We start from the raw sequence: 23,373 nt of genomic DNA, 5'->3' as shown, positions 1-23,373 counted from the left end.
ACCTTCCTTATGCCTCAAGCCTAAAGAATATTTCACAACTGTATAAAATAGCATGATATATATGATCAAGACTTAAATTGAATAAAGTACACAGGTGTTGTAGGCCTCTTATTACACATTAACAACATAGTGTGATGAGTAAGTTATGACCTTGCTTATCAAAGTAACAATTTCCCAAGCAAACTTTTAAGAGATAAGCAGTATCACAGCTATTAATCCATGGCTGGCTTAAATACTGCTGCATGGCATAGGGAGGAATGACCCTATGAAAGACAGGCAAATAAATGGAAGATTTCTAGTATAGAACTAAAATACAGTTTTCGTGCAAAGTTTACTTTTGAAATCCAATTCTGGTTTAATAATGACAGTTATTGATTGCTCTGCTGAGCTTCAGGAAAGGCAGATGATAGCCTCAGATTAGTTAACACTGGCTAAGATTAATTAATTGATTAATCTAATAGGAGAGCTGTATGAGTCACTCAGAATGGTGCTGGCATCATCTTAAAACAGCTAGAAGCTGTGGAAGCTGTGTAGGTTCATACACTTTTACATCTAAAGGCTGTCATTTCTGAATAGACCTGCAATGTGCGTATATAGCGATGACAAATGGGGAACCTTGTTTTACTGTTTTGTGGGGTATACGAAAGACATTGTTAAAAAGAAAGCTTCAGTCTTCATAAAGGTTTGCAAGTGCTTCACACCACATTTGAGTCTCCTGCCTGGTAGTAAAGCCTATCAATTGCATCTATGAAAGAATCAAGGGATTGGCTAAAATTTCTTATTTGAAGTTTTAACATAGATTAAATCTATAACTGCATGTTCCTCACTAAGTCTTCTCTGACACACATCAGCAGAGAAAAAATCAGCACCATTAAAATACATATAGATGCATATGCCATCCTTTTGGTAGGATGCCTTCCACTTGCAGCAAGTTCTGTACATACCAGTTGTATTGTCTTATACAGTACACTAAAAGTATAGTTTGATGATTTACCATAGGAACTAAAAGAGAATTCTCATCTCCCAGTTTTCTCCAGGGACAACGATGCCAAAGGACAGATTGTATCTTGTCAGAGTTTCAGGCTGATCTCTATTTGCAAACACAGTAAGTGATGCCAAATGCAGGCCAGAACGCAAATCTAACACATTTTATTATGCTGATTTGAATTGCATATGCAGGACAGAGAGGTAAATAATGCCAGAAAAACGCACCATACTTGCACATCATATGAACCCATTTTCAAAATGTACTTGAACATAGCATGGGAATGCAAAGAAACAAAACAATTACAATGAAATAATGAGCATCTTATGAATTAAATATGATATTCACAGTGCTGCACGCTGGGATTTAACACAATATGATATACTGCGTAGACCAAGAGTGGAAAGTCCAAGTAAAGTTATAAGTACAATAAATATACTGCTTTTCTCTCTTTCTCTCTTTTTTTTTTTTTTAATTTAAAAAAATGTGGAAACAATATATTGAGATTATTTAATAATGAAAACAAGAAAGAGAGACAGGCATATTCTCATTTTTCTCTGAAGAAAACAGTAGCTTGTGGCCTATGATAATAAAACCACTTATTTATTAGAACAGATCCAAACTGATTCCATCTAAGTCACAGCATGAGAACTCAGAGCAGCAATTAATGCAACCATTGTCATGGCAATTGTTTTCTGAACATCTTCGTGTCCATCTTGGTTTTAAGTAAATGAAATAATTTAACCAGAAAAGTTACTCACCCCATTTCTAAGATGATCTCTGCACTGGCTAAATGTGGAAAAGAAAAGCTGCTTTATGTGACATGCCATGGAGACCCCTGGATAAGAGATGAAAGGCTGTGCTGTACCTGACAGCATGTGCACGCCAGAATGGCACCGCATAGGGAAAAAAAGAGGCATCATCACTGCATGGCAGCCAGCTAAGATTAATTGTGTTCTCTGAGATTAAATTCGAGAGGAAGAGTAGAGATATTCTGTTCTTTCCAAACAGTTCACCTATAGCTGATTAAGAGCTACTTCTTCCATCAGCATAAGGTAATTTAAACAATAACCCCTATTATTACTCATTAATAGTTACAGTAGGTGTTGGGCCCACAAAGATGGAACAGTCAAGCAACACAAGAGCAAAATCCCTCACAGAGGAAAAAAAAAAAAAGATTGTAAAGGATTAACTTTGGTAGTTTATTATTCATCAGTATCTTGTTTTAAAATATCACTCTTGCGTTTTTGTAAGATTAGTTGAATTTATTTATTATTATTATGCTGATTGTAAGGTGGAAGCGAATTATAAGCATAATAAATCTCCACTTAAGCAGCTTATCCCTACAGTTATATGTGAATCACGGTGCACATGGGATCATAACCAACTGCAAATAAGGAAAAAAGGGGAAAGAAGAGTTGAGTAGCTATATGGTTCTGGATTAAATAAAAACATAAGAAAATGCCTTAGAATTCCAACTATGTTAAAGAAAAAGAGCTCCAGAAAGAAAAAAAAAAAAAACTTCACATATTTTTTTCCTCTCTCAGTTATGTGTAAAAGGAAAAGATCTTTCCATGAAGTTTTAAAACAGAGCACTTATAAACTCCATTTGAAAAGATTCTTCCAGTGGCCTGGCATAAGCCTGGTAGTTCTACAAATAAGTGACAAACTGTTGTCATCTCACTGAATCTGATCAGCACGAGCCCTCCTTGGCCCAAATGCAAGTAAAACTGTCCACCTTCCCTTATAGCTTGGCAGCTATGTGAGATGTCCCATAGCGGAGCAGTCATTTCACCTTTAGCCAAGGCAATAACAAGTCCTACAAGCTTTATCACTTCATCGTAACCCCAGTGGACTCGAAATAATGTAGTGAGCTCCAGTTTGAAAGAGAGCACTTATGAAGAAGTCTAAAGTCCATACAGTATGCATGAAAATACTGAAGCAAAGAGAGTAGTGTTTGCTTTGTTTGGAATTAAATATATATATGATGTAATGAAAAATGTGTTTATCTAATACTCTATGATTTCTTAATAATTTTCTGTTCTTTTTTGTGAATAATTACTGGTTCAAGTAAACTTCTTATCTGTCTTTCAAACTAGATTAGGAGGCAGCTTCTTGAAAGCAAAATCAAAATGAAAAAGCATACACAGCTTAGAAAAGCCTACTCTGCAATTAGCTGTATTAGAATAGAGATATGAGAATGATCTGGGTATTAAGTGTCATCATAACATGAAGAGTTAATTTCCACTATTGCCAGAACACCATCAGAAAAATGATGAAATATGTCAGCATTTACAGATAATATTCTTTTGTTATGCATCATCCCAGTTTTATTAATTTACTAAGGCAAATTTTCCTGCCTTTTTGCAAATATTTGTAGGTTGCCATTCTACCAGGGATACTCAATTTACCCAAAATGACACTAAAACAGAGCCCACATTAAAAAAACACCTTCTGGCCTACATTCTCTTACCTAGTATGCACCAATTATATCTAAAACTACTCATTTGCAGTGATATGGTTTAGTTTGTGCGTGTTGCTTATGGGTAATCTTTAGTTTTATCAATAGCTTTATCAACAGTTCAGAAACCACACACTACTTGTATCATTATGCACACATTTATTTTTAAAAGATAAACAGCTTCTGTCTTGAATTATAAATAGAATAAATGAGTTTAAACTACAATAATAAACTAAGACTTCTGGGGGAAAAATGCATATTTTCAAATACAGGACACCAATTCTTAGTACTGCTATCACCATGAAAGCATTTTGGTACCTAAAACCAGAAAAAGATTTCTAATAATAATGCTATTCTGTAAAATAAGGGGTGAAAGTCAATTGTCATCTAAACACTTTTTATGGATGCTGTTTTTCTGCTGCTATGAGTTATCGCATCAGGACTTCCTTTTAAAGTGATTTTCCTCTTCAGATGTAAAAACTCAACAATAGGACCAATTATGATGCCATTTATAATTTGGGTCTCATGATTCAAACAGATTCCGCTTTCAAACAAATCAAAAACTCTGTGTTAGTCTTTCCTAATGAAATTGAGTAATAGGGTAACTCTGGCAAAATAAATAAATAAATAAAATAAAATAAAATAAAATAAAAATCCCCACTTTTAATATTGAACATTGAAACTCAAAATCTATCCATATTAGGAAGAATTATCAGAAAGTATTTCACAGTTCTTTAGCTCACCCTCTCAGATCAACATGATTAATTGCTCTGTTACGTTTCTGTTCCTCTTCCAATCATTTAGAGTACTTATTTTTATAACATAACTGCATGCAGTTAACATCTCTTGGTTTTTTCTTGATTGTGGTTTAATGAGAAAAATTCAAGACATCAATCTTTGCCTTAAGTTATTCAAGTTCTTACGTTTAAATGATCACGTTTACTTTCATAACAATACTCCTTTCATGCAACAACCTCAAAGCATTATAATAACTTTAATAAAACACACAAGAACAGAGCTGTCTTGAAAAGAGTTGAGTTGGTCTCAGGCAATATTACTGGCATCCTGCACACTATCTTGCTGCTTGAGGGAAAGAGTAACATTAGCAGTCAAGCCAATACAACCACACTGAGGTAGAAATTGTAGATAAATGCAATACATAACACAAGTAATTTATAACCCAGACTAATAAATACAATGAAGTATAAGGAACTTTTGTACTTGAGTCTTCTATGGTAAACCAAAAATATTAAGAACAATTAAAAGGCAATATCTGATTTTACTTAATGACATGAGATGCTTCAGCTATGAATGGTTTAGAGGCAGAGGGTTCAGTTTCCAAAATTTTTGAAATCATAGAATCAGAGAATGGTTGGGTTGGAAGGGACATTAAAGACTGCCCAGATCCAATCCCCAACTGTGGGGAATGTTGCCACACACTAGATCTGGCTGCCCAACACCCCATCCAACGTGGCCTCCACAGGATCTCTGGGCAACATCTCTGTTCCACTGCCTTACTATGAGTAAAAAAGAATCCCTTCTAATATCTAATCTAAATCTTCCCACTTTTATTTAAAACTATTCTCGCTTGTCCTGTAACCATCTGCCAGTGTTGGTGCCCCTCCTGTTTATATACTCCCTTTAGATACTGGGAGGCTGTAATGAGATCTGCTCAGAGACTTCTCCAGGCTTAACAAACCCAAGTTCCTCAGCCTTCATTTGTAGTAGAGGTGCTCCAACCCTCTGATCATCTTCATGGCCCTCCTCTGGACCACCTCCAATAGCTCCACGTCCTTCCTGTACTGGCAGGATGCAGTACTGCAGATGGGCCCTCACAGAGGCAAAGTAGAGGAAAGCAATCAAGTCTCTTACACTTCTGCCACCTCACTTTTGATGCAGGGTAAGCATCAAAGATAATCCCAGGGTAAATTGGCCTTCAAGGCTGCAAGCACACACTGTAGGAATCTTTTGTTCCATTTCTGAATTAAAATGAGGCTTTTCAGAATACCATGAAAACATGCCTTGAATAGAAATACTGGTGCACACCACCTATCACAAAAGAACCATTAACATCATGGTTAGAACACTTAAGACTGCCATTCATCCAGTTCTTCCCATGTTTTCTCCGCTCTTCAGATGAAATTTTAACCCTACATGCAATTCTTACTGCAAGAATTCATGTTAGGGTTTTCAGTGCCTAACATCTACCAGAACACCCTTAACTTTTCTGGGAAAATCAAAGAGATACTGCCCTACCACAGGGACTGTCTTACGGCCCACAGCCTAAAAATCAGGCTGAAGGGGATGCAAGAACTGGAAATGCAGGAGCAGCAGTGCTAACACTCAAGAAGTTACTGGTCAAAGACATGAGAAAAGTTACTGCAGGTCGTATTAAGAACAAGATCCACCCCTTCTCTATGACCTCCCAGCTCTTTGCTGCTTTGCTGCTGAAAATAGCAGCACAGGCCAATTCCTCAGGCTCCAAGGATCTCACAGAACCCGGAAGCATCTTCCACTGAGTTGGGGAGCTACCAGTACTTCAGCTCTCCCAGAATGAGGACCGCTGTATTCAATTGTAGGGAGGTAAGAAGGAATGAGGAGGTGGGAGGTCCAGCTTGAGATGGGTAGCTCTGGAGATACAGCTAGCTTGATCTAGCTGTAGATGTCCCCACTCATTGCAGAGGAGTTGGATTAGATCAACTTCAAAGGTCCCTTCCAACTCAAATCATTCTATGATCTTATAATCCATTCATGGTGCCATAACCACACATCCTGGTGCATGCATGGAGCACCTGACAAGAGCACCACACAGTCATGTTTGTGTGCACCTTCCGCCACCGCATGTTCCATTTCACTTCTTGGAAACACAAGTTCACCTCCTCTTTCTCTGTCAGGCCGTGCATAAGTTTGTGAGCACAAGTTCATTCTATAACCTTCTTACCCTCTCCACTCCTCAATTTTTATTCCGGTCCTAAGAAAAGAGATAGGCTCCCATAAATTTTCTATGTCTTAGAGTGCTTGTTTAAAAATTCTTGGCTTGTTCTTGTCTAAAGAAGCTAAACGTAATGGAAAATCTGTCACTCTCCTGATTATCTACTACAAAGATTTTAACAGCAAGGATCTCTGTGCATACAGGCCATCAGAAATTATTGCATTATATTATCTGCAAAAACGCATTAAGAAAACAATGTTTAATTCAAATCATGCACACAGAGGAAAGCTAATTATTCTTCCAGAAAAAAAAGATAAAACTGCATAATAATTCAATTACCCAACAATTATACAACAAACAAACAAGCAAAAACCAGAAAAAGCTATGCAGTTGTGTTACTTTTAATTTACTTGTTGACAGTCATTTTCATATCTGTACTTTCCCATTACCAAGGTCTTATATCAAAGATGTCAGTGCTGATCAGCTTCCAGTCATCAATAGCACTTATTGCAATAGCACCCTGCTAGGAATGGGGTTTTCTGTCTTTGCTGGAGTACGCCATTGATTTATGGGAAAATAAAAAGAAAGAAAAGCAATTAAATCGGGAAAATTGAGACCTGGCTATGGAGTAAAGCTCCAGGAAATAAATTTTATTTTTGCTATCAGACTATAAGCAACCAGCTTAGAAGATGTTTTCTTGTATACTTACTCTCTTATGACAAAAATAAAATTTCATTGCAAGCATGCAAATAGCATGCTCAAGAAATGTTCAGAAAAAAAACTTTTCTCTAAAAATTCTGAGGTATGGCTTCAGAGCTTCAACAGCACTGACCTGAGCTTTCTCAATTATTTTGAAAGTCCTACAGAGCTGAATAAGCAGTAAAATGATAGATTTATAAAGAAATATTTGCAAATACCTTAAAAGGGAAAGGAAAAGAGATAAAATTTGTAAAGCATTCTTGAAGACTCTATTTCAGGTGAATATTCTGTCGCTGTCATATATAATTTTGCAAGGTGTTTGGAATAGTCCATATGCAGATATGCTTTAAACATAAATCTCTTTTTAGAGCTACTGAGTGAGCCCCAGTGTGCCAGGGTGGGACGTGCCCACTCATCCTGCCTCCGCCATCCTGGAGGAAGCCTGACAGCAAATATTCCTCTGGAGGGAGCCCCTCTGGACTAAGGAAGATCCAGCCTGCAACTTTTCTTCCTCCCACAGCGACATCCAAACAACAGGAGAGCTTACATGATTGCCCTTTTTGTCAAAGTATGCTTAACAAAGAAAGCTTGGCAGTCCCACATAGAGCCAACTGAATTTTTAATTTCTTTTATGCACACGGTGCAGAATATATGAACCACTGTTGCTTGGATAACTTCCCAAAGGCTTGGATGTTTAAATTTCAGAATTGCCATAAAGCACCTATTTAAACGCTAGGAATATTTTGCAGAAAAAGCAGATGCCCGTTTATTTCCCCTTCCTCAGCCATAAATATAAAAACGTATTTTTTCTAAATAATTTCCTCTATGTAAAGAGCTTTTCCAGCCACAGATGAATTCTGGCAATGGATAATTACTCACTGGTTCAGTGACTGCATTACATAGCATAAGATATATCAAAGACATAACAACGCAACCCATTTATAAATTCTTTGACTACATCAAAGACAGTGAGGAGAAGAGAAAGCCATCATTATCATACTAATGAGGCAACTTTATAACATCGCATTTAAGTTTTCTCACCCAACCTGAAACCGAGTTTCATAAAAGAGGAATAAGTCCCATTTGGAAAGTGGTTTGTCTGTTAATTTGGACTAAACTGGAATGCACTGTTAACTAAACACTGCCTACTCTTAGAACAAAAGCAACAGCCTCCACATCCTCCAATTATCACTACTGTAAATGCTAAAGCACTTTAAGTTTTGTTCAGGCAGACGTGAGGCAGAGGGATCTCACCTAGGAGGGCTCCCAGAAAACACCTGGTTAAACCCAGTTATGTTTTATGAGCAATAAAACAGTGAAGGATAGCACTGGCCATTTTTACATGCCAATATCTTTTTAAATGAAAGGGATCCATGCTGCAGCACAGTTTCAACAAGTATCACAAAACCCAATTCCCAAGCATTATAAACGCTTCACACGTTATTACATTCTCATTGGTCCCTTGCTAGGAAAGAATACATAAGAGCAAGAAACAATCAATGGTTGTTTAAAGAGCCTAATATCAGACTAGTAAAAATAATGCAGCACAGCAACAAGTTCACTGGAGTGCTCCTTTAACACACAGCACAGCAGATTTACAGCTGTTTATCTTGCAGAAAAAAAAAGAAATGAAAAAAAGAGCATAAAGACTTTTGAAAGGATTTTTCCTCGGCATTTAGTAACTAATATGCAAAGTAGTGAAGGATTCTTGCATGAAATCATGAATAGCAATAGATGGATTTTCAGGGTATTAAAAAACTGAGCAGATACACAACAGGATGCCAGCAGGCAGCCTGCTGGAGACATAAGGCTTTATATTCCCACTAGGAACATACCTTCTCTGCTTTTGCTTTCCTGGCGTTATGCACAAACCTGCGTCCCAGCTTCTTGGCATACCAGATAGAGGCAAACATTGTAGTGATGAAGATTTCAGTCTGAATGCGCAGCGCAGACACGCACGGACAAAAATAATTAAAAACAAACAAACAAACAAAAAAAAGCCACCCCAAAATCCAACACCCAAAAAACTTCCACCGCAGCTGAGATACAAGTCTGACGCTGGCTCAGATCTCCCAACTACGCTGCTGCTGTGTCAGATCCGCTCATGCTGCCTTGAGAAAAAAAAAAAAAAACAAACCAACAAAAACCAAAAAGCCCACCCCAGCGTGGCCAGCCTGCAGGTGTATTTACATACTGACAGCAGGAAGGCCGGGGTGAGGCATCTTTGCATCCAGCTCACATCCAGTCTGCTAAGTGCCTGTCTGCAGTTCTTTAGCACTGTCACCACAAACTACATATGTGTCAGTATGAGAGGAAGCTGCAGTAAACTACTGTAGCAGACAGCTCACCTCCTCTTCTCCTGTTCTGAAATTTAACTCCTTGCTTCTCTCTGCTTTGCAACAGAAGCGGCAGCACTTCCAATCTGAGGCACACAGCACTGCAGGAAAGAAAGGGGTGCAGGAGTGCCAAAAATAGAAATGGGTTTTAACTGTTAAGGTGAAGGAACAGGTGCTGCGTGTGTTTCAGTGCAACTAAGGTATGAAGGAAAAATGGGTTTTACTTTATTGGAGTGGCTTAGGATATATCCAGAGATATTTTTGCTGCCTAGTTTCAGTATGCCACAGAAATGCATCATAGCTGTTCCATTCTCTTGCTGATGTCATACATACACTGCTAAAGATTTGAGACTCATCCAAGGGCTCCTGCTTTGCTTTGATAATAGCTTCATGAACCAGAAAACTGACTTTTCCCTTTTTTTTTTCTTTTTTCCTTCAAATTAATTTTTAACTTCTGCCCTACCTAAGCATGCTTCTTCCCCTTTCTCTAATTGCAACTTATTTAACATCAGGAGCTGAGAAGTGCTTATGACAGCCCATTTTTTGCAGTAGAACTGCAACATGCCGCTTCTCTTCAGCCAAATACCTCAGCTTTAACCCCTGTACCTCTCTTCAGTGATAATCTCTAAACAATAAGCAGTAACATACCCTTTTGGCTCCAGACATATGACTAAACAGATGTTCTTCCCAGACGGGAGCAGTAGTAAAACTGCAAACTTACAGGGTTTATCTCTATGTTTTTGATAGCACTTTGGTATATAGGATAAATCCTGCCCCATGCCCTCCCACCTACAATTGCTGAGATACCAGCATGCAGCAGAACGACTGCTGCCCTGCATGCGGGACTGCATTAGTGAAGCACATGCAACAGTAATTTCTGCTCTGCTTTTCCGTAGTAAAAAGCAAATCAAAATTACTAGGTGCACAGAAAAGAAAATACAGCCGCAGCAACACAGTATGGGACTCTTGGGGACAAGGAAGCAGTTTTTCTGCCCAAGGAATTTCAATGAATGGCTGAAACTATTTTCTCCAGGGTGCAAAATTCAAATGGGAAAAATATTCCACCCCCTCTTCAATCTTACCCAAAGCATCCAAGATACAGGGGCTAGATGGCATTGCCCAAGCTCTGAGCCTTAAGGCATATACTTCTCAATTCTGCTACAACTAGAAATAGTTCAAATAATTCCTTCACTGCATTTTAAAATAGCGAGTTGGTTAACTAAATGAAATTCTTAGATAGCAACTGTTTTCTTGGAAACTCTGAGGCATAGGTCCTTTTTGCTTGACATCTAAAAGCTTCTGACAAAAGATTGGATAACTGGTAATATTTCTGGAGAAAGAGTACCATCTAATTGCTTCCTATTCAGGCATTTAGTTAATGCTGGCAATCAAAGAGTTGTAAGAACACAAGACAGAGTAAAATGATGTCTCATCTGGAGTATGATTGCTATGGAAGAGCTATCTGTCCTTAACACCACTCCAACTCTCTGATGGTAAGAAGATGGACTGTCCAAGGTGCAAAACCTTTGTTACACCGCATAACAGATTTGTACCACTCTCCACATTTATGGAATGATATGTTGTCTTGTAGGTGATGGAGAAAAGAAGCAAAAAGGAAGAATGATGCCCTCCCCAAAAAAAGAGGAAAAAAACCCCAGAGGTTTCTTGATGGGATTTCACTGCAAGGAAACACAGATGGGAAAACAAAAAAATACAGAAAAGGAGAAGCAGCATCATTACACAGCTTAACTAACGCTATAAAAGCTAATGTAAAAAGAGCAAAAATAAAAAATTTACATATGCATGAACAGCAGAGCACCTCTCCCATTCTACTCCCTTGCTTTTATGAAGAGAATAATCATAATTTGAAATCATTGCACTACAACAACAAAAGAGTATATCCTCTCAAGCAACTATTTACATAGTTTTATGTATATTCAACTGCTGAGAAAATCAAAGGAAACACTCACTAAACAATAAAATCTCGGTTTACGACTTCTATCATCAACATTAGCAGCTTTACTGAACTATCTATTCAGAAAAATAGGGAGCAATAAAAAGCCACAATTCATCCCAATTAAAGGAAAAAAAAAAACCAACAGAATACATTGTTCATTTAAGGAATAATGACAAAGCAATTGGGAGATAATTTTCTCCACCCCCTGAAAATATTAGATCAGAAAGCACAAACCTTGCCAAATACCTGATGCTGATTCCAGTCAGAAATGCATTTTAACTGTTTGCATGCATTTGCAGATCTAACCAAAACCTACAGTCCAGGAATGGGCAGACTACAAGCTGCTTTCTTGCAGCTCCATCATGCAGTAGCCTGTCATACATTGCCAATAACAGGTTTATTAGGTCTGTATCGTTACCCAGGGATTTTATGATTATTAATACTTTACTGTAACCATTACAAAGTCTGCGTTTTACAGAAGTGCTACAAGCTGAGCTGCTTTAGAAGAAGAATTGGAGCTCCCAGCTGCAGTCTGCTCACAAGAGTAACGTACTTGAGCTTGCTCACTGAAGTGCTATATTACAAGGGCAGAGAGATGCGTGCAATTGAGCAGCAATATTATCACACACAAGAGATAATCGGTTAAGAGCAAATTTTACAGGGGGCTTCTTACTGCAAAGGTGTTTTTCATTAAACCAAACCACCTCTATACTATATATTCAGCTGCATTCTTGTGCCTCTCTGAAATCTCACCACAACTGAACGCATGGGCATAAGCACAAAGCAACAACTGTGTGGAATCCTATTACAATTAAGACATGGCTCCTCAACATCTCCAGCAAGAGCAATCACGACATGGGTTAGTGGGCATGGTGCTGATGGGTTGACGGTTGAACTAGATGACCCTAGATGTCTTTTCCAACCTTAATGATTCTATGATTCTATTTGAATTGACGCTCAGCAGATGGCTGTTTTGAACACCTTTCCAATTCATAGAATCATAGAATGACCTGGGTTGAAAAGGACCACAGTGATCACCCAGTTTCAACCCCTCTGCTATGTGCAGGGTCACCAACATCCAGACCAGGCTGCCCAGAGCCACATCCAGCCTGGCCTTGAATGTCTCCAGGAATGGGGCATGCACAGCCTCCTTGGGCAACCTGTTCCAGTGCTTCATCACCCTCTGTGTGAAATGTTGTTTGTGTGCACTGAGCATCACCAGTATTTTGGATGGTCAGCCTCCTCTTTCAATTTTTACATCACTGCTTTACTTAAGCAGCTCATGGGAAGAAGCACAGCTTTGCTTTAGACAGGGCATAAATCTTTTCTTGTTAAGGGATAACTTCTCACAGCAAACACGTGGGGTGTCAACCTCCCCCTCACATACCTGTGGTGAAGATAGATGGTAGCTGTAGATACTGCTTCTCTCCTACCTCATCCGAATATACACACACAGCAGTCATAAAATGCGCTGACAAGGCCATTTAAAATACAAATATGGTTCGGTCATAAATAATGCCTTTCTTATAAGAATAGGAAGACAGATGAAAAGATTAGTCATTCAAGGCTTGCAGAACTCTGCTGCCAGCAAAATGGACAGGAGATGGAACAAGTTAAAAATGAAATACCAGATTTAAACTTTACTTTGATGCTTGTATGTTAACACTCTGCATAGCTGTGGGTACAAGAGCAGAGCTAATGATGTAAAGTTAGCTTTTTTTTTAGTACGAGGCAACAACAGATATTGATTTTGTCGACTGTACAAGCAATCTTCCCTGATTCCCAACACATCTAATTATCTTACGCAATTACACGATGCCAAGATAGGTTATTCAATGACTATAATACTAGGAAATACATGAACCTTTGTTTCTACTTTTTCATCCTGAAGGTACAAGTTTTAGACATTACACAAGTCTAAGTAAGTGGAAGTCCCAAAGTTTTCTAAGGATCACGTTTTTCCTTCTGTGCTACCAACAGGAGTCTCACTGGACAAACATTCTTTCTCTTGCTGCCACAGGCAATATTTGTATGGGAAATCCACCTCTATGCTCTCAAAAGGGGTAGTGACCCCAGTCAGCAACACCAGAAGCGTTTCTGACTTCTCTTCTGCTGACCCCAAACCCATTCGGTTAAAGTTACAATAGAAATGAAAGATCAATTTCTTCCAGTTATGATATTCCATAACAGATTTTTTTTTTTTTTTTTTAATAAAAAACATAAAATTGTATCACTTCTGCCTGAATTTTAAAGATGGGGAAAACTAGATTACTCAAAAGCTAGATGCTTCCTTGGAGAATCGAATTCAGTGTCTGGAAAAGAGCTTAGCAATTCTTAGAACAGTCACGTATCCTGACAAAGAAATGTCTCAGAAAAGAAAGCAAAAAGCGAAGGGAGATTGGATGAAAACAGAAACAAAAAAATGAAAAGCTGTATATTAAAGATCACAGAGGTTCCTGCTCTTCTCTTCCAATTTCATTTTTTCTAGGATATCTAACTTCCATTATAATTCTTGTGCCAATCCTTTCCTTTTCAGAAATTACCCTTCAGAACTCTGGTGTGACATAGGTTTGCCCCACTATAATGTGCCCCTTGAAACACTAGATGGTGCATACAGACTTCTCCATCAGCTTTTCTGATGTATGGCAGAATTGTCTTCCAGGAGAGGGCAGGAAGAATTCCACATGTAGTCAAAGTGAAATAAAGAAATAAAATGCAAGCATCTATCTCAGCAGATCTCTCTTATGTGTGAGACCCCAGAAATTTTCTATTTGCCTTCTGTCGTGCAGTTTTTCTGCAACTTCTTCACTCTTCTATTATTTGATGTTGTAGATTCTCAGCTAACTATGACACACTGAGGGACATGGCTTAGTGATGGGACTTGGTGGGACCAGCTAGAGGTTGGATTTGGCGGTCCTGAAGGCCTTTTCCAATCCAGATGACTCTATGATCCTATGATGCATGGCACAAAAGGCCAAGAGTGGAGAGGACATAGTGCTGTGCTACACAGCTGCATGAAATAGAGCTTCAATTGTTCAAGCACATGCAACGGAAAATGAATAAATATTATGTAAAAGAGCGAGAATCACATGCCTGCACAAAGCAATGTATTTTACCACTACACAATATAAGAAAGACAATGCTTTAAATTTAGCCAGTTCTTCCCCTTCTCTTATTTGTTAAGGCTTGCAATGGAGGCAGTCTTAATTATGGTACTTAATTTTGATTTTCAAAATTGATTTTCCACTCTAGTTTCTGTTGGTGCATAGGAAATTCTAGTGAGTCACACAAGCAACATAACAACTATTATCAGCCTTAAAAATAAATCAGAACTTGCAAATTTCTCCTTTATCCTTATCTTGGTCCCTTGTTCTGCACAAATTTCTTCCTTATTCACCTTTCTGATAGGAAGTTCCTTCCAGTGAAGTTAAGAAATCCCAACCAAAATGGCATAAGGACCCTTAGATGTGCCATTTTGCTGTTCAGATTTTTTGTATCAAATCAAAGCATGACTTACAAAGTACATTATGTATTTGCATGGCAGTAGTCCCATGGGAAATAATATCAACAAGGAAATTTATTTTTGGGGAGATAAAAATAAAGACAGAACAACATATTGAAGTCAGTGCTTTTCTGTGTCATCAGTGCATTTTGCAAGGAATTTGATAGGCATAATCCTGAAAAAAACAAAATCTGGTGTGGAAACACTTTTACTACAGCACTACATGTATGCCTCCCAACCCGTTGTATTTGAGGACCTTTGTTTATTTTGTGTTTGCAAGTAATTCTGTGAGATGCTGGGATGTTATCTCTGTTCTAGAAAGGAATAAAATGAGACACCACACAAACAGGCAGGGTATATATATATCATCCTATCGTAAGCATTATATTATTCCTGATTACAGGTTGACTTCTCTTTCAAACCCCTCCTTAAATCTCTCTTTCACTTTATCAGCCTCAAGAGCAAAATTAAAAAGTCAGTTTAAACAGAAACACCACGATTTGCAGCCAGTGTATTGGTGAAACACATGGCTTCCTTTGACCTAGCATCATTTAATAGTTTGAGGTGAATGTGTCTAGCCCTCATCCTGATACCAATATCAAGAAAACCGTCATGCACAAGTAGCCCAATTCAATGAACAGTGAAGTGAAGAACTGGAAGTGATGAAATATAAAAGGATGGGGAAAAGGTGAGCTATAAACTGACTTCATGCTATTACCTCCTCTCTGACAGGCACATGCACACTCCCATGGTTTGAGCCCACTCAACAAATTTATGTGCAACAGCAGAGCCCACGCTCACTGCTCCCTGTTACTTTAGAGTCTTGGCTGCTTTACACTGCACTCCCCAGCCTGCACTAAAGCAGAGCAGATCACTATTCCCAGCTATGATTCTCTTCCTTCTTTTTCAGCCATATTATGCCATTGGTTGGGACATCCCCCGTATGAGCAATCCCTGCAAACCCTTCCCCTCCAGAGGCTTCGACGTGGCAGAAAATAGACAAACACAACAGAAACTGACTTCTGCTCCTTTTCATTGCATTATTATTATCATTAATCACAGAATCACAGGGCTTGGAAGGGACCTCAATAAATCATCAAGTCCAACCCCCTTGCTAAAGCAGATACCCTACAAAAGGTCGCGTAGGTAGGCATCCAGATGGGTCATGAATATCTGAACAAAAGGAGACTCCATAACCTCCCTGGACAACCTGTTCCAGTGCTCTGTCACCCATACCAGAAAGAAGTTCTTCTGCATGTTAATGTACAATTTCCTATGTTCAAGTTTTAGGCCATTACTTCCTATTCAATTGCTACACACCGTTGACAACTGCCTGGCCTCATCTATTTGTCTCCCACCTCCTTTTAGATATTTATAAACATTTGTCAGATCCCCTTTCAATCTTCATTCTTGCTCTTCACCTCTGTCCTCAGGTCTCCTACGTTGTGATCTTCACTTGAATATGAATCCTGATACTGTGAGCCCTAAGGGGAGAGGATGAGCAGCCCAATATTACAAGAGAAGTCAAAAGGTATTTCAGAGGTAAATCGCTACAACCATTTCTGAACCTTTTAGGTGTTGAACTCTGGTTTAAAAAGCGATGTATTCTTTATTAAAATGCAAAAGAAAAGAGATATAGAGAAAAACGGCACAAAGATGATTGTAGGGCTGGAGCACCTCCTCTATGAAAAAAGGTTGAGAATGTTGGGCTTTTTCAGCTTTGAGAAGAGAAGGCTCAGGGGAAGCATCATTGTGGTCTTCCACAGAAGACTTGAAAAACAAACTTGACAGTGAGTTAACAAACTTGAAGTGAGTACTTCAAGTGGGTTTATAAACAGGACAAAGACAAATTTTAACATGGGAAGATAGTGAGAGTACAAGGGAGAATGGTTTTAAACTAAAAGTGCAGAGATTTAGGTTAGATGTTAGGAGGAAATTTTTTACTCAAACGGTAGTGAGGTGCTGGAAGAGGCTGCCCAGAGGAGCTGTGCATGCCTCATCACTGGAGGCGTTCAAGGCCAGGTTAGATGCAGCCATGGACAATCTCATCTAATAGGTGGCAACCCTGCTCATGGCTGGGAGTTTGAATTGGCTGGGCTTTAAGGCCCCACTAAATACAAGCAATGCCACAATTTATGAAAAGATTCTATTTAGTCTGTCCAAACATATGATGGTCTATTACTAAGCTTAATTGCCAAACAACATAAGTCATCATACAATGAAGTTGGAAGGGACCTTCAGAGGTAATCTAGTCCAATTATCCTGTAATGAGCAGGGACTCTACAGCTCGATCAGGTGCTCAGAACCTGGCTTTGAATGTCACCAGATATGGGGCCTTCACCCCTGGAGAAATCCAGGACTATTTGCAACTCCAGCTTCCTGTATGCAGAGACAAGGAAGAGGTCTTCATGCTTGTGGAACTGACTCACTGCTTATTTGTCACTGAAGCACAGTACAGGGTTTTCTCTCTTAATTCTGCCACAATTCTTCCACGTAAGCTTAATTATTCTTTGCAAGCCAGCTGCTCTGCCTCAAATGAAAAGAATAATGCTCTACCACACTGGGACAGGCTAAAGATAAAAGTATTAATGAATATGAAGTAATGTGATATAAAGAATTATAGAAAAAGAGAGCATCTACCCCCGCACTGGTTTGTACAGAACCTTAGAGAAATCTGCAGAAAAGTCTGTTCGAGTCTGTAACAAAACTGATTACACAAGTGGCTTATTGTAATGTGACAGATGAAAAGGTTCATTTTGACAACAACGGTAATAAATGGTGGTGTTTGTACCCGCTTTGACCTAAAAGAGAAAAGAACTCTAAAGGAATATGAGGTCAAGAGAAAGAATATATTTTTTGTTCATGAATGAGAAGATCTTCAGAAGAACATTAATATCCCAATTATTAAAATATGAACTGTCTAAAGAATATTTCATTAAATTAATTATATGAAGAAAAACATGGCTACAGGTAAACGCTGTGCCGTGTTTTCTTAATGAGTACTCCCATTCTTAGGCCAAATATGAGAAATACAGTTGCATAGGATTTTTGTAGAGTGTAAACCAGGTGAAGAACTGAGGCAGCATATAGCTAGTGGGATACATTTTGATGATGGATGAACTAGAGCTGATAGAAAAAAAAATCCTGAAAAGTAGTTTTAGCTTTTTTGGGACAACAATACAATATAGCATCTTTTTCAACACTTCAAAGTTTTTAAATTTAACCTGAATGTTTCAAGAGCATAGAAACTTCTGGAGTTCTCTATCCAGTAGAAAATTGAGAAAGCATTCCTTGAAAATGTCAAAATATTTTTCTTGCTTTTTCCATCAAAAATCAGAACATTTTAGCCTGCTTCAGGGCTGCCAATACTGCTGTCTAAACTACATCTGCATTTAACATTCCCATGAGATCCCAGTCAACAGATATTTTTAAAATTTCTTTTTTGCACATCTCACTGAAAATACTTTCTTTTGATTCATTCTAGCAGCCTAGAAGATTCTCCTTCATTTTTTTGTAAACTGATTTTTACCAGGCCAGGCACATTACTTGCTTTCTCATGTCACCCATTATCCATGAAGATACTATAATCAACTCACCTGAAATTTTAGAAATGCATATCAAGAAGGGAAATTCATACAAAAGCAAGTAATTAACTACTTCCCATTTTTCATGCATAGTGGTAAGCACCAAATTTCATGCCTAGACCTCCCAAAAGAGGGATATAAGAGGAAAGGCTATTTCCCCATCACTCTCCACAGCTAAACACATAGAATATTTAGTATACACATCTTTGAGAAATCCAGCTAGGTAGTGAACTAAACCATAAGCTCCAAAAGGCTTCCAGCTGAAGGAAATAATGAACAATGTGCTAAATTCCATTTTCAGCAATGAAGGGGAGCTCTGATTTTACTCAAAATAAACAAATTCTTCTCTTCACTTTCTACTGCTTCGTCATTCGAAGTCTTGAAATGTTCAGTGAAGGTAAAAGCAATAAAAGGACCCAGACTTCTGAGGAGTACCTTATCGAGCAGGTTCAGGCTCCCAGATACTGCTGGTTGTCAGCTAGAGCCAACCTATCTCATAATTAATGACAGCAGTTGATCTGGTCTCTGGTGAGCACCACTTCTAATCCAGATCCATATTACAGTAAGCTCTATGTACAATAGATACTAAGGGGAGTACCTGCAGTTGCCTGCCTACCTAATATGAACAACACTCTCACATCCCTCAAAAGTCATTATTTTAATCAGTTAAGCACATCTCACTGCCAAAACTGTTCCTTTAAAATGCCCTCTGTCATATCTATTGCTTGCTTTCAAGACTCCCTTCTCAAAGGTGTGATAGATGTTTAAGTGCTTGAAGTTCCTTAAAAATACTGGATTAAGTAATACTCAGTTACAGTTACTTGGTAAGTTGTGTTCTGCCCTCAATACTGATGTAGATAAAGACACCAGAAAGGCAGCAGATTGTAGCTGCATTACACAAATATATTGGTAATTTGTTGTGATTTAAAGATGAGATAAGCAAACAGCACAGTCTTCTAGAAGTCTCAGATGGTTTCGGTCTGAAAAGGATTAAAGCAATATGCATTTTTATTTTCTCATCTATTGTGGGCAATAAATCACCATTAAAGCTCAGGACATAACACGACAACACAAATGTGTTATATGAATGAATTACCTCAGTGTATTTCTTGGCAAGAGCTCCGTAGTGAAACTGAGTGAAACCTGTAGGAGTTCCATCAGAACAAGCGCATGATATAACATATCAATCCTTTGGCTTTTACTGCATACTAAGGATGCATCCCGAGTAACATATTATGGATAAATGTTACTTGTTACATCTCCTGTTTCTTTGCACATGTAAAGAGATCAAAATATTAGGCAGGGTTCTATAAATCACAGTTTCAACTGTTTCTAGGACAGGCATACAGTTTAGGTTCCAGCCTCTATAACTGTGCATTTGGAAATGTGTAATGTGCCTTAGTGAAAGACCTGTGTTTGTGTTTACACAAGGCATACTCCATTACAAATGAGAATTCAGGATGTATTGTTGTTTGTTTTAAAGCTTGAAATCATGAACAAAGTCACTTACTCAAGCAGGAACGAAGCCAGTTGAGATGGGGCACTGAGCAGCTTGGGTGGCAACCAAACCATGGCAGGAGGCTGGAATTAGGTAATCTTCAAGGTCCCTTCAAACCCAATCCATTCTATGATTCTATGATTCTGTGATTCTATGATTCTGATTATGAACTGGTCAAAAATTACAAGAAGGGGAATTACAAACTACTTGCAAAGTTGTGGCCTTCAGAAGTTGAAGTAATTTTCCCACAAAGCTGCATAGTGTGAGAGAGGCTGCTTAAGCTGATGCACTGCAATCTGGTTTACAGTTACATTTAAACATCTGGTCTTCTTGGTTCATGTGCATTGATGAGTTTTAGTCAGAGGAATGAAGACAGAGTTTTAAAATGTTATGGAACAGCATTTTTTTTATAACTATTTCACTTGTATGTACTTCCTGGACAGGATTAAAGTCAGGATTTAAGTATGAGCCCAGAACACCTTCATAATATTGTTGTAGCTGATTGATATTAAGCACTACAAATTTCCCAGCAAAAATTTGACAAAATAGAAGGAGTTATACAGTGGACAGATGGCATTATATACAAAGTGGTCATACACATGCACACACCCCTTATAATTCCTAACAGTTAAATTCTCTTCATCCATTGACTTATCCTGGGGTTTTTCTAATGAACGACACTGATTTTCTCTCAGTTGACTCTAGCAGAACCTCCATTCTTCTGCTTATGTGTTTTTCATAGATTTAGGCATTCTATTATATTCACTCAAAACAGAGCAGCTGACTAGTTCAATATTCCTGACAATATCAAATACAACTGTTTAAGGTTGCCAAAAACAATTTAGGCATTTAGAACATACCTAGCTAATGTCAGCACCAGCCAAATAATTTACCAATAACTTTAGACTTTGGAAGAAACGTCAAACTATAAACAGCTTTCATATTTTAGATGTAGAAGTCTTACATATTCTATTCCTCCAGACTCTTCTATTTAAAAAGAAAAAGCCCTAAAATACTTTAGAACTGAACAAAAAGTAGTATTTTGCACTTAATTAGGCTTCTCAGTACGTGTGAAAGTACTTTAGAAGTGTCCTTCAATGAAAATAAAAATCGACAGCCATAAAAGCCATTTGTAAATAGATACTGATTCTGTCATTTCACTCCAACCTAATTTATCCTACAAGAAAAGAAGTGATGCAAGAACTACCAATTTATTCTCTGCTAACCGGTGAGCATAGCTCAGATATTAAATAATCTGAACTGCAACCATTTTTTCTATGTACACTTAAATATTTTCAGTAAATCATAATTAAGTAATTTTCCATTTCTGTACTATGATATATATTCTTATTATTTTAAAATTTTCAAACATTCATCCACACACGACAGAATGTTTCAGGATAGACCAAACAGATTTTCTATCACATGTTTAATGTGAAATGAAGCATTTTAACTAAAAGATTTGAAAAGCAAAAATTCAGTAATGTGCATAACTCTAATTAGACTGCAACTGAGCAGAACTGTTCAGCTGCCTTGCATAACAGCTGGTCTAAATCTCTGAGGGAGGAGCATATTTTTACAAAACATTTTATGAGGCCACACACTGAGCGCCACAGGAGTTTATTATAGAGGCAGACAGGTTGATCAATAAATATCAGTTTTGCTTTGGGAATCAGAAATGTAAGTGGTTTGTCTGTCCAAGATGCCTAGGCAATTTATGGATTTCTGCTTATTTACTTGTGTGTAATTTAGTAATTCCAAATATTATATTAAACAAATAACTTCATACATTACTAGCCAAGTTCTTTTATCAACTTCTCAAATGCTTATACTTGGGAACATTCAGAAGTGAACACAATGATCTTCAGACAGAAAGATTTGTAGAAAATGAGGATAAAACAGCTGAGCCAACATTTAACACCAATCTGTCTCCAAGACACATGTACAGACAGCCTGGCAAGATAACTAGGGCAGGAGGAGTGGAAAGAGAGGAGGCCAAAGACTGGGGAGTGTTAGATTTGCAGTTGTGAGTCACTTTATCTTCTGAGTTACTGAGCAAGATGGATGTCATGACCTTTCACACAGCATTGCTGAATAAAGTGCAAGTAATGCTGAATGTCAGCCTGGACGATAACTTGAATCATTTTATAAAAGCTCAAAAATATTTGAAAGTTTGCACAAGAAGCACAACTTTTTGGAGGCTAGCTATTCTGTATTCTGGACCCAATCTTGCTGCTTTGTAGTCCTGGTGAACAATGGAGCATAAACCGTTATGTATATTTCTTAATGAAATCTGTACCTGGCAAGAACTTAGTAAATGCTTCATACTGAAAACAATGTTTCGGTGTATCTGTAATGTATAAAGAAAAAATAATCAGACTGTAGAAATGTAGAAATGGACTCACACTACTGAAACTATATGTCTTTTTTCTATCTCACTATTATTTTCTTAACCTTTCAGTTAATTCTATAGATTGTCATTATTTTCTTTTACATTTCATGTTAGAACTTAATTCTTGTAACCAGTCCTTGCTGACAGATCCTGGCACTGCTGTGATATCAACAATTGTCCCCAATCACTGAACTCTATTAATTCAGAGCATCTCTTGGAGGGCACCCACACTCATCTGCAACATTTTTTATGCAGTCCTATATCATTAGGGTCATCAGTAGCATATTAACCATATTGAACACAAGATTTATCTTTCTACATGGATAAGTTGAGATATATTAATTCTCTGCCAACTCATTCATGCAAACTGAATTTACTAAGAACATACAAGCAGGGCTGTCTTGTCAGCTAGATTATCTGCTCAAAACTGCCATTGTCATTGACACCGACATTCTCATTGTCATTATCTTTCCTTCCTTCCTTCCTTCCTTCCTTCCTTCCTTCCTTCCTTCCTTCCTTCCTTCCTTCCTTCCTTCCTTCCTTCCTTCCTTCCTTCCTTCCTTCCTTCCTTCCTTCCTTCCTTCCTTCCTTCCTTCCTTCCTTCCTTCCTTCCTTCCTTCCTTCCTTCCTTCCTTCCTTCCTTCCTTCCTTCCTTCCTTCCTTCCTTCCTTCCTTCCTTCCTTCCTTCCTTCCTTCCTTCCTTCCTTCCTTCCTTCCTTATTTTTTGTTCACTTATTTATTTGACTTGTTCTTTATTTTGAATGTCTTTCTGCTTGGTTCAGAATTCTCATAGTGTCATTTCTTTCAAACTTGCTCTCACTCCTTTATTCCCTACCATGATCTAGCACACATCCCGCAAAATAATTGGAAGAAGATTATCTGGTATTTTTTTCCTACACTTCTTTGCCTGTATTTCCACTCTATGAGGTATAACCAACAATATTGTTTGAGAACTAGGAATTAGGCAACTTTCTGAAAAAAAAAAAAAAAATCTACCAACCAAGCTGCTTAAAAAAATAAAAATCAA

At 38.0% G+C, this 23,373-nt stretch overlaps 1 protein-coding gene across 5 annotated transcripts in view; it reads right to left on the bottom strand.

Moving 5' to 3' along the window:
• The window catches only part of DLG2 (discs large MAGUK scaffold protein 2), a gene marked incomplete at both ends in the record, with an annotated part of 740,481 nt that overhangs the window by 484,446 nt on the left and 232,662 nt on the right, over nt 1-23,373 (bottom strand). Inside the window, one exon of one of the 5 annotated variants that reach the window (XM_079537735.1) lies at nt 8,913-8,990. The exons of the other annotated variants lie outside the window; for them this stretch is intronic. Coding sequence (XP_079393861.1) covers nt 8,913-8,990 — 78 coding nt within the window. Of the gene's footprint in view, nt 1-8,912; nt 8,991-23,373 lie in introns of those variants that run through there. 5 annotated transcript variants of the gene reach the window in all.

The sequence above is a fragment of the Tetrao urogallus genome (genome assembly GCF_951394365.1).
Source record: "Tetrao urogallus genome assembly, chromosome: 1".
Classification (NCBI taxonomy): domain Eukaryota; kingdom Metazoa; phylum Chordata; class Aves; order Galliformes; family Phasianidae; genus Tetrao; species Tetrao urogallus.
This window is presented reverse-complemented; position numbering and strand designations above follow the sequence as displayed.